General features: G+C 53.3%; 1 protein-coding gene across 4 annotated transcripts in view; it reads right to left on the reverse strand.

Moving 5' to 3' along the window:
- The window catches only part of MIER2 (MIER family member 2), a 17661-nt gene extending 8123 nt beyond the window's left edge, over nt 1-9538 (reverse strand). The window contains exons 1-10 of one of the 4 annotated variants that reach the window (XM_019513493.1): nt 7988-9538; nt 7718-7869; nt 6786-6911; nt 5659-5782; nt 4718-4827; nt 4008-4077; nt 1690-1841; nt 1009-1090; nt 780-874; nt 215-342 (exon numbers count right to left, since the gene is read on the reverse strand). In XM_019513493.1, the coding sequence (XP_019369038.1) occupies nt 215-342; nt 780-874; nt 1009-1090; nt 1690-1841; nt 4008-4077; nt 4718-4827; nt 5659-5782; nt 6786-6911; nt 7718-7869; nt 7988-8153 (1205 nt within the window). In that variant the 5' untranslated portion in view covers nt 8154-9538. Of the gene's footprint in view, nt 1-214; nt 343-779; nt 875-1008; nt 1091-1689; nt 1842-4007; nt 4078-4717; nt 4828-5658; nt 5783-6785; nt 6912-7597; nt 7870-7987 lie in introns of those variants that run through there. The other 3 variants (XM_019513492.1, XM_019513490.1, XM_019513494.1) reach the window with 3 other exon arrangements.
- Between the last annotated feature and the right edge of the window lie 2375 nt (nt 9539-11913).

Consider the following 11913-nt stretch of genomic DNA (forward strand, 5'->3'; position numbering starts at 1 on the left):
ACTGCTCTAATATTCTTCTGCCATCAAAAACCTGAGTGAAAACTAAGACCTGGCGCTTTCTGTGGGGTTGAGTCTAACCAAGGGTGCCCCGAATCTATGAGGGTGGAGAACCACTGGTTTAAAGAGAGGCCCCTAGCTGGTGGGGAAGGGTGGAGGCCAGGTTCCTCCGCAGGAAGGCATGTTACTGAGATTAGTGTGAGAATATTCCACGCACGTGGCTCCAGGGTTGAGGACGTACTTCTTCCTTCCGAAGCGAGTCTGCTGTGTGAAGTAGTCGTAGCGCTCTGACTTTTTCCACATGTAGTAGTACTCCACGCACTCGCCCACCGACCGGGTGCGCACCTGGGGGGGAGAGGGCGGTCAGCCACTTGCACTGAGAGAGCTCCAAGAGGCAGCTGTGTGTCACCCCGCTTTACAGGTGTGGAGAAGCAGCCTCACTCTCACAGCCAGGCCCCAAGCCCAGACCCAGCATCATCCACCCCATGTCCTGACTACCAGACCCCCCAGCTCTCCTTGCAAAGGAGAGGTCTTTGCACACTCCCTGCGCATGGGACTCACCAAAACACAGCAAGAGTCAAGTGTTTGGAAAGACTCTTGCCTAGAAAGTGCTAATGAGCTGGAGCCTCATGCTCTGATGTTGTCACTCTTATGATCTCTGCTTTTCAGGTGGGAGAAGCCAGCATCGCAGCTGGGCTTGGAACTCAGTAGTCTTCCTTTCCCCAGAGGAACCGAGGCTTCAAACCCACGCCCAGCGCTAGCTGACGCACACAGCTCGTTACCTTGTTCGCTTGGATGAGATGGAAGTTCTTCCCGTGGACCCGGAAGCCATGCTCAAAGTTCCTGCACTCCTCTTCGCTCCAGGCACAGAGCTCATCTGCAGCAGGAGGAAATAGGAATGTCCAGAGTCCCAGGAGTTGGGACAGAGAGACAGACAGATGGATGGACAGGACACCGATCAGCTACTGGCGACAGCCCCCACGAGACAATCCAGCCCCTCACATTGCTCACCTCTGATGACCTTCACGTTGAAGCGTAACCTCCGCAGAGCCTCTTCCGCATTGAAGTTGCATTTCACCAGCTCATACAGAGCCTAGGGAACAGAACGGACCCCCCAGCTGATCACGCACACTGGATCAGCATGTCACCGATGGGCTCAGCTACAGCTCAGGCTCGCAGCCCGGGGGACACGTTTGCCTCTGCAGCCACCTCTGTGCCACCCCAATCTCAGACCGTCCCCCAGGACAGTTCCACATGGGAAGGTTCGCAGCACCTCTCAGGGAATGGGGGGCACGCAGCAAGGGTGCATACGTGTCCTCACACACCTGTATTCAAGGGCCAGCTGAGCAAGGCAGTGGCAATGTAACCCCTACAAAATGTCTGCTGAGTTTGTCTGTTGTGCTCCAAAATGGTAGGACCCAGCTGAGCTCAGTCCCTAACAGAGAATTATTCCCTCTGGCTCATCTCCGCAGCAGCCGTGACAGACCCCAGAGGGGCCTCTTCAGCTCCAGAGAGGCTCTGGTTTGTCCAGAGGCTCTGTAGGGTCTTGCCCTTCTCATCTGACCTGTCTTGGAGCTCCCTAATTCTGCTGCTTGACCCTGCAGCCAATGTGACTTTATCATCCCCCAAACCCAACTGGCTCATTGGAAATTGAGACCCCAGTGGCTGGGCAGAGCCCTGCCTCCCACTCACCTGTTCGTTGTCCTTCACCATCTCTCCTTCGGGCAGGCTGATGCTGGCCAGCTCGTCCCACTGCCGCTTCACCGCTCGGTACAGGAACTCTTCCACCTCCCTCTCGGGCAGGATGTTGGGGTCCCACAGCAACTGATCTTCATTCTCGTAGACTGCGGGGGACGGCAGGGCATGTCTGGGATGAGCTGATCAGTCGGACAGCACCGCTGCTCCCCCAGGCTGGTGTGCAGGGGGGCATCTCAGAGAGAAAACCCATCTCTGGGGTGTTCAAGCTCACAGCATTTGGGGGCTTTCCCTCCTGAATCTACAGTACAGGGCTGCTGGCTCCCAACTCTCCCCTTTGCCCCATGAGCCAGAGGCTCTTATTTTTCAGTGTTTTGCAAGGACTCCTTTAACCTTGGCTTTTCACGAAGGCTGGGCTGGGGGGTGTGGCTGCTGAGAAGTCCTCTAGGATCACCGGATGATGATGGGCGTTCTGAAGACCTGCTTTCTAGGCCACGTGCTGAGGACACTAGTTCCTCCCGGGCCGCACGCCCGCCTAGGGGAAAGTCCCCGGACCCCGGGCAGAAAGTGCCGCGCGCTGCGGCGCGCTGTAACCTGTCCCGCCAGCTCTGCAATACACCGCCAAGACGCCTCCGGGCGGAGCGGGGAGCTGGGATAAGGTGCCCGTCAGTCCCACAGGAACGCAGGTGGTGCAGCCCGGCCACACCAACACAACGGGGCTCACTCTCAGAACGCCCAATCTTTAACATGTTAATACAGGCTGCTTTAAAGGGCTGGCTTTAAGCTACCACTTAGCCTGTTCAATTTTGCCAGCACCAAAGCTCAAAAAGGCGTAGCCTTCAGGCCACTCAACACTGCACTAGTTTGGAAGGCGGTTTTGTCAGGTAAGAATGGCAGAAGCGCACTGCTTGCCCCCTTCCGCCCTCAGCTGCAAGCACAAGGCTGCGCGTTGCGCTCTCGGCAGTTCGTAACAATGTGGAGGAACAGTGAGAAAAAAGAAAAAAAGAAAAGCCACACAAAGCAAACAGAAAACAAAGGCTTAGCAATTAAACACAAATAAAAGTCACAGAAACATTTGTATTCAGATGCGCGGCTTTGTTACCCCCAGCACTGAATGTGCTTCTCAAATGATATTTATTGAGTTGGGAAGACAAAGGCTTTGATTCCCCATTGTCCTGCCCCTTCAGTGCTTGTTCACACCGAGTCAAAGCGAGCACAGAAAGGACATAAAAAGGCCACTGTCAAGGGCTACTACCACTTCACAGCCACTTTGCAAGTGACGTGGGACACCGGAGAATTGGTACCCAAGCCCTTGGACCGCCGCCTGCAAGGCAGCCAGAGCCCTTCCCTCCCACTGATTTCCGGAGGAGTTAACTGCACTGGGCAGTTAAACTGCTAGCTTTGCAGCATTTGAGTCGAAAATGAGTGAAGGTATCTCCTTAAACCTGCCCAGAGCGTAAGTGATGGAGGAAGTGAGTCATTTCTGAAGAGGCTTCTTGCTGCCTGCCTGCGTGGCAGGCTCCGCGAGGTGGTGCCAAGGGCATGAGTTTTAGGCATGGATACGATCAGCCAACCTGATCCCCTCAGCCTGGTTCCGAGTGACCCCATCTAACTGTGAACTGAGATGGGCCCGAGGGGGGCTGCATGAAAATGCACATGTGAATGATGTCGGCTACCACTCACCGCCACTGAAAGTCTAATGCAGGAAGACTAAAAGATCACTGGGAAGGAGGGTCTTCTCTCTGGCTGTGGCTGAGACCCTGGACTTCCTCTTTGCCACCTGAAAACCCTTAACTTCATGCCATTTCCCAGCCTGAAGGCGCGTCAGGAATGCAGGGACAATATAACCTTCCAAGAATGCAGGTGTCTGTTACTAGAGCCTCCAAAAATTAATCACAGCTTTGCATTCTTTCCTGTACATAATCTGATAGCCACTGCAAGCTGCCAGGTCACACACAGCAAACTGCACCTGCGGGTGTGTTGTAAACAGTCACGGCTGCTGAGTTCTTGCAGGGCACCCATTTTGTGATTCAAAACACATGGGTGACAACTGTTCCATGCCCTTTGCTAGGAGAGTATAGTCAGACACACTGGATACATCAGGTCTGGGATTGCAAATGCAGCATGGGGATACTCAAGCTTATTTTAAACTAGACAGCTAGCCTGAGTACCAATAGTGGTCCAGCTGTGGCAACCCCCACAGGTTGCAGGGCCTGCTTGCAAAGCTGGATAAATCAGACCACCCAGGCTAAGGGCCTTGTACCCAGATAATACTGAGTGCAGATGTTAAAGCCAGAGAAAAGACAGTCTCTCACCTTTTTCACTGTGCCTTTGTAAATGGAGGATGGGGACTGCAGCCTGGTACTGAGGACCAACCATGATCTCCTGGAAATCACCACAAGAAAGGGATTTAGTAGGAGACTGCTGTGTACCATGCAGAGGCTAGAATCAGTTGCAGGACAAAGGAAGTTTATCTTGCACTGCTAAACATGGCAGCAGACTGTGTTTTGCAAAATCCACAAGGATTTTGTCTACCCAGAAACCTAGGAAGTTTTCAAACAAATGTCGAGTTGGGATTCGTACGGGTTCGATGCCAGTCTGAATACTAAAGGTTTAGGGCAAAACTCCTGTCAGCCCCTAGAGCTGGAGATGCAGCAGATCTTCCTCACCTTGCCAGGCACGTGAGTCACCTGCACCTAGATCTTCCTTCACCCATCACCCCTATCCAGGGTGGGTACTGGGAGTCTCCATCCCCCTTCTATCCTGGGCATGTAAAAGCCTTCATTTCTTCTAGGGAAGGAGCAGCACAGTCCCCCCATAATCAAGATATCCTCAAGCTGCAGACCACAGACGGAGGCTGCAGGCTGAGCTTGAAGCTGCGTCTGCCTTGACCTTCTCCAGAATACAACACAGAGCATCACAGCGGCTTCCCCACGGACACACCACAGGTTACTGTGGTCCCTGTGACAGGCTTTGCTTTCTCCCCTTGGGGCACAGAGCACAGGCTGCAGGTTCAGTGACTCACCTTCTTACACTCGTTGGATGGGATAGAGTCCTCTTCTGAATCCTCTGCCATGGAGGAAGCGCACGGGGAAGAGCAGGGCTCCTTGTCTTCATCAGCAAGGAAGTTGTTGGCTGTGAGAAAGGAGAAGTTGGGCGTTCAGTGACGTGCTGGCTTATTTCTCCTCCCTCATGTCTCTTTAGCTTCTCTCTTCTTCCCCTTATTTCCTGTCTTCGAGTTAATTTAACCTTGGCCCATTTTTTCAGAGGTAACTTACCCAGATCCTCATTTATTCTCTTTGTAGGCTACAGAACTCAAGTCCTTTCCAGATGTGCAGTATTTGATCAATCAGCAAAACCAAGACTCTCAAAACTGGTAGGTGGCCCAACCCACACTTTTATCTGAAGCTCCTCTCTTACCCTGGGTCCTTGCAGATCCCCAGTACAAAGGTGCAGCCATACTATATTAGAGCACCGGTCCTACTAATTTGCTGTACCTCCTTCCAACTGCATCATATGGGATCCCTGGGCCCTCAGAGCTGGACTCCTGCCTGCTGCCCTACCACACAAGAGCAGGGTCTGTCTAGTCTTATAGTGGGTGATTCTGCAGGAGCATATGGCTGAGATATTTTAGGAAGCCAAACAAGTCCTGTATCAACCCACTTCACCCGCTGTGTAGCTGCCTCGGAAATCCACACCGAGCATGTAACCAGAGTTCTCGCTTCCCCAGAGCTACGACCTGTAGCCGGAGGGAATTCTTTCCTGATGAGACAGCTGACTGGTTTCCCTTAGCCCCTCATCACTGCAGCCTAACTCTCACAAGCACACCGTCAGGGCCAGGTCCAGCACCAGCCCCAAGGACCGGCCTCTGCAAACGCTACTCTCAGCACCAAAATAAGTAATGGCTGGCCCTGTCATGCTGAGGCACTTGGGGTCCAAATGGTAAGTGAGAAATCAGTGACGTACAGCCAGGCTGGTTTGGGAAAAGGTCCGAGGCATCATGGGACGTGACGGATGGAGTCAGGTCGTCGGCCGAGGACTGCGTCTCCTCCTCTTCTTCCCCTGAAAGCAAATCCTTCGCTATTTGTTCCTTTTAACAACAACAAGAAAGTGAAAAATGTTTTTAAATTAAAAAAAAAGGGGGGAGGCCTAGAATAAATCGTCCCTTGCCATGAGAAGCTGCCTCCATGCACCTCCCAGGACTCCCCTCTCATGCCTGGGGTCTGAGAGGGATCTATACAGCCGGCTGGACTAGATGATCCCTCAGGTCTTCTCTCACTGTGGCTGTTTCCTCAGGGCTCCTACTAAGAGGGTCAAGAGGAGAGTGGTTTCCTAGGGATGTCACAGGGAGGAGTGGGTGGCTTTCCTAGATCCTAGCAAGGAGAAACTCCTAGCCACAGATTTTAGGCAGGGTGGGAGGAGTATCAGGTTCACACAGGCAGGGGGGCAGCGGGGAAATAGTTGTCCAAGCAGACGTGCAGCTTCCTGTGAGTCTCCTTTGATTCACAGCCCCACACGGACAGAATTCACATTCCACAAAGGGTTTTTAGTTTGTCCTTCGCTTTAACAAGGACCCTCTCCCTCGTCTCCTTTGAATTCCTTGCATTCACTCTCCTGCTATCACTTTCCTGCTGGCTTTCCTTACAGCGAGCTGGGATGAAGCAGGCCCCATTCTTTTGGGTTCAAAGGGTCAGCCAGCTCCTGCCTACGGGAATTCAAGCGCCCTGAACACACTGAACAGGAGGAAAGCACCAGGCCAGCGATTCTCACCCAGGGTGCAGGGCACCCTGGGGTGCTACAAGACCCTTTGAAGAGTGCCACAAGATGCAAGGAGATAAGCCGGTTTAAGGAAATAAGTGCAGGCTCAGGCTGGTACAGCCCCTCTGCAAGGAGGCAACACTGTAATAAAGCAATTTGTTTTTGAACTGGGGTGCTGTTCAACGCACACAAGTTACGGAGGGGGGTGCTTTGAGTCTAAAAAGGTTGAGAGCCACGACACTAGACACCCTAAGCTCTAGGCCCTACAGCGACGAGGGATACACTGCCTTCTTCCCTTGCTAGTAGCTTATGGGTGGCCAAGAAGTGCTTCTTACCTTATCGAGGGTCATGTCTGGCAGGTGAGGAGAGATCCCATTGCTCTCGCTGTCCTGCTCCGAGATGGGATCAGATGCCTCATAGCCATAAAGTGCAAGCAGCTCCTCGAATGGCATTTCACTGCTCTGAGCGAGAGGAGGACAAAGCTTCATCAGGAATGGAACAATCACCAAGCACAAGCCCAGCTGCAGTAAACACAGAGATGCGCAGAGGCAGTCAAGACCGCTCTGCGATTCAGGAGGTGTGGGGCTGCCCTGAGCACTGCTTTCCCAAGAAGGAGACCAGAGACATGGGCTGAAGGGGCCAACCGCCAGCTGGTCTTCTCTGGGCTATGGACAAACCTGCAGAATTTAAATCCCTAAGTGACAGCTTCCAGGGGGTGTTTGTGTTAGGCTGGTTTTGCTGTTGGTGAAGAGGTGCCCCTTAGCAGCCCTGACGACCAGAGTATGGGGCTCAACAAGCACCCATAAATCATCCTTTCGCTGCGCCCAGCCTGACCCGGAGGGACAACCCCCGTCACCGTGAAGGAAGCTCATGCTCCACATCCCATTCAGGCCTTGACTTTTCTGCAAAGACCATCCACAACGGGACCAAGAGACAAGGTCTTTGTGGTGGGGCCCCTGTCCACCATGAAGTGGACTCCACATCAACCAGCCTTGCCATACAGATACAAGCACCCACGAGTTCTCATCGCTTTGGATGCAGAGCGGATCTGAATGGGCAACCTAGAAGCAAAAGACTCCGAAGCTCATCGCCAGTCCCCTGAGCACACCCATCCCACAAATCCAGATGCCAGACCACGGCCTTATACCTCCAGTGGATCCACCAGTGCTGGTTCACGTCCCTCAGTGGAGCTCTGTGCTTTCAATACTGTCAAGGAGGACAAAACAGTTGGCAGACAAGTCCCCTTCTCCTCCCTTGCAGTGTGTACCTGAGAGGGGCTGAAGCTCTTTTCCAGCTCCTCTAAAGATTTCTCTTTCTCCTGTGTATCTTCTTCCTCCTCCCTCTCTTCTCGTACACCATAGTTCTGTGAAAGGATCTCGGCAAGGTTGAATCGGTGGTCAGCTGAGCCCATGGACACAACTGCAGGGAGGAGAAAGCTGGCCGTTAGCCCCACACGGTGCAAAAGCGGTCTGGAGGAAGAGTCTAGATGGAGAAGTGGGGCTGGGCTGGGGTAAGCCAAACATGGGCCGAGTCAAACCTGCTGCAGTCTGGAGGCCAGGCTCTCCCGGACATAGGTTGTGGGCTGGGTATGGCACCACCCGTGGACTCTGCCTGCCGACCGAGGCCTTCAAAGAGAAAAGAAGTTGGATAAGAAATCCCTTTGCAACAACACAATGCGCTGCCAGCTCCTGCATGCAATTCATTTAAATTAAAACCCACGGGACACAAGTTGCAAAGGGCAGTTGAAAGGACTGCCGTGGGCAGAAGAGGGACCCACTGCATATATATCTCATGGACCTTTAAGGCTTTCTCTCCTCCATCTAGACCAACTTCCCCTTAGCGTTTCCAACTGCCTCTATCGCACCAACCTCCATGCTCTCAGAAGTTAAAGACCCCAAATCCTCAGGACTTGCCCTGCCCTCCAAGAGGATGATTTTTGTCTGCTACAAAATTACTCTAAAGACAAACGGTACATTTTATTTTAAGGTGGCAATTCTGTCCGCTCTGATCCCGGCAGGGGAGGCGGAATTTAAAACTATCTGACTTGAAAAGCCCCAGGACGATCAAGAGCAGCTTTAACAGCTGAGCAGGCCACGAGGAAATGTGATGCGACTGCAAGCGGCAAACACGGGATGGGAACAAGATGGGACAGGTGGATAAAAGCGTGGGCACCTGCTTTCTGGCACCCAATGCTCAATCGGAAATTCAGGCAGCGACAGGAGCTGCAGTCTGGATGACAATCCAGACCATCTGCTGCTCCTCGGCTTGGCGCACGTGGACATGCTGTTGACTTGAGTTCAGTCAAAGGAGGGAGCAAGTGGATAATGACTCCTGGCCCAGTCCTGTGGACTGAAAGCACCCTAGTGTGGAAGATAATTGCAGCGGCGGCTCCAAAAGTGGCAGCGTTCTCTTTTAATTAGCACATATTAAGACCCTGATCTTTTGAAGAATCGAGCTGCGCTGACTCCTTGTCACAGAATGGGACTTACCACCATCCAACAACTTATGCCGGAGTAAGACAAGGAAGTAATGGTTAAAAATCAAAAGGAGACAAAAATCCCACCATGGATAAAGCAAATGGATGTTCTCAGTCTCATGGGGCTTTCTGACCAGGAATTGGACTCCCGCCTTCGAACAACCGCCTACTTAAGGTCTTAAAAACGTGTCTGCCAGGTTCCCCGAAGACTGGAGAAATAAAAATCACTGTTATTTTTACGACTGATGGCCTAGGCTACAGCAGGAGGTACCAACATACGAGTTTGAAGCATCCTTGGGTTTCTTTCCTTCATCTACAAGGGACAGCGACAAAAAAAAAATGTCTGGAGTCTCCAGTGGAGCAGGCAAGGTGTATTGCAATTCGCCATCCCCCAGTGTCTGATTATAAAGCAACGACGCAGCCCCACTAGAGACCACGCTGTCGGCTTGTGGAGCCAGCCCAGAAGCTGCATGTGCTAGAAAGGAGGAGTTTATGACAGGACAAAAGAGATGGCAAGGCTTAGGAGAGGCTTTATTTTGGAGTCACACCTAGATTTTAGCATAGAATCACAGAAAATGAGGGTTGGAAGGGACCTCAGGAGGTCACATCTAGTCCAACGCCCTGCTCAAAATAGGACCAGCCCCAACTACACCATCCCAGCCAAGGCTCTGTCTAGCTGGGTCTTGAAAACCTCCAAGGATGGAGACTCCACCACCTCTCTAGGTACCCTGTTCCAGTGCTTTAGCACGTGAGATGGCTTATACCCAAGAGAAGAGGAACTGTCCCTTCACTGGGGACCAACAGGATGCAATAAAGTATAAAAATACTCTACAAATCAAAGTCTGTGGAGTAAGCAGCTCTGGTTGCATGAGGACGGCAGGGTCCAACCTCTTGTTCTGCAGTCGCGAGCGACTTGCCTGATCTGTCTCCCATTCCCGGAGGCAACAACCTGCCCGTGGACTGTACCTCCCTCACTGCGCTGTTGGGAGGTCAGCACGGAAACGTGTCCAACCTGACTCAAAGAGGAAGGCTGCTGTTGTAACTAAGTACTGAGTATAATCGCCAGGCGTGGACAAATTGATTGGCAAAAATGTCAGTGAAGACCATGCAATGAAATAAAGAGTAAAACAAGCTTATATTAATGATGCAAACCCATCATGAACACCTTCAGATCAGCGAGGATGGGGAAAGACTCAAAACTGAGAAGCAGCGTGACATCAAGGGAAACGGGAAGCTGGCCCAGGTTGAAAATCACCATGAAGACAGCAGCAATGAAAACCAATCTGAAGGCGATGGCGTATTTGGACACGAAAGGGACCAGAAGGAACAGGCAGAGCCAGCAACCCGCTCTCACACCTCCGCTTTGACCACGATGCAGGTGAAGCACCACAATGACAGATCCCATAAATGTCTGGTAGAACTGGTAAGAGGCCGTGGTGAGGCCAAGCCAGGCAGAGCAAAGTGACGGGCTAGGAAGCGGGACTAGGCTGCAATGGTGTGGGACTGCAGTCGTCGCCATCCAACGGAAGACGATTTCTCTTGAAGGCGAAAGCTGTGGTCTGACGCTTAAAACTGTACCGTCAGCTTGGCAGAAGGAAGCCAACAGCATGGCCGCGAGGTATGAAAGGCTACCTCCACATCAAGGATGGCGTTTCTCCCAGATGCAGCTGCTCCTGCCCCTGGCCAGGCTGTATGCTCTGATCGCCTGCCCAATTCACAGCGGTTGTGTTGGATTTTGAAAGCACCCCCCAAGATGATGGTGAAAGCTGCTCTCTCGCCCACCAGCCCGGCTGGCATCTGAGCAGCTTCCGACTTGCCCCAAATCGCCGCTTCTTCGGCAGAATCGAGGAACGTGACCACCAACTAATTAATCGCTTACGCTTTTGTGTTTGCCATCTTAACCAGACTCAGGGGTCCCGTTCCCCGATTACAAGGTCGAAAAATTTCAGGGACTCCGTTAAAAGACACAGTGACCATGGGGCTGTTTTCAAGCGTAACGGGGATCATGCGTCTGTCCAGAGCACTGCCAGACATAACACCTCCGGCTGCCACTACCCTGGCAGGGAAGCAGGGGACAGCAAGAGAGGGAGAGGAAGAGAGGTGTCCCTTCCCATTTGATTCCTCTAATCACTGTGATGATTTCTCAGGCCACTTCCAGGCAGCTCACGGCTGTGTAAAGGGTCTCTCTCAATGCCAGCACATCGCAGCAGTGCTCTTCCTTGCTCCATCGCCTTGTCCACATTCCTGAAGGTTTGGGGGAAAAGAGGGCTGGCATTTCCCATGTGTTGACCAGGATCTGCGGCCCAGGCAAAGAAAGAGAGCATGTGAAGCTCACTCGGTAACTTCCACCTGGCAACTTTTGAGCAACGAGCTCATCAAAATTAAAGAGGGAAAAGACCCTCTGACCCATCTTGGGGCCGCACAGCTGCCATGGGTTCACCGCGAGGATCCAGCAGGCCGCAAGTCCAGTTAGCAGGATGTCAAGTGGCCCCCGGCGCCTCCTGTGCGCCTCATCGCTGTACGCAGACAGCTGCCGGGGGGGGACAACGTCTCGGCACCTCGCACTCGGAGAAACTCCCTGACACTGTTGCAACGAAGTCCCGAGGCCGACGTTTCTGCTCAGCTGTGGACACAGCGTCCCCGTGGCTTTACCAGGGCCGGCGTGAAGACCAAGCCACAGTGGGAACCGGCTGCCTTGTGGTCGCGGCGAGTGATGTCTCGCGGCAATGGAGAGGACGGGTGGGACCGCGGCGCACCTCGGCGCTCGTTTCCCTGAGCCCATGGCACAATGAGGGTCTCACCATAGACATGTCCCGCCACGTCCCCCGCCTGGCATCGCCAGGCCTCGGGGGCTGGCGGGGACAGTCGAAGCGCGCCCGCCGCGCAAACAGGACGTCGCCTCGGACGGACGCGCGACGCCGGGGAGCCAGCCCAGCCCCGCGGACCCCGAGCGCCCCCCCTCCCGCCCCGCCGCCACATCCCCCTGC

This window comes from Gavialis gangeticus, unplaced genomic scaffold (assembly GCF_001723915.1).
Source record: "Gavialis gangeticus isolate Ggan-Ray unplaced genomic scaffold, GavGan_comp1, whole genome shotgun sequence".
NCBI lineage: Eukaryota > Metazoa > Chordata > Crocodylia > Gavialidae > Gavialis > Gavialis gangeticus.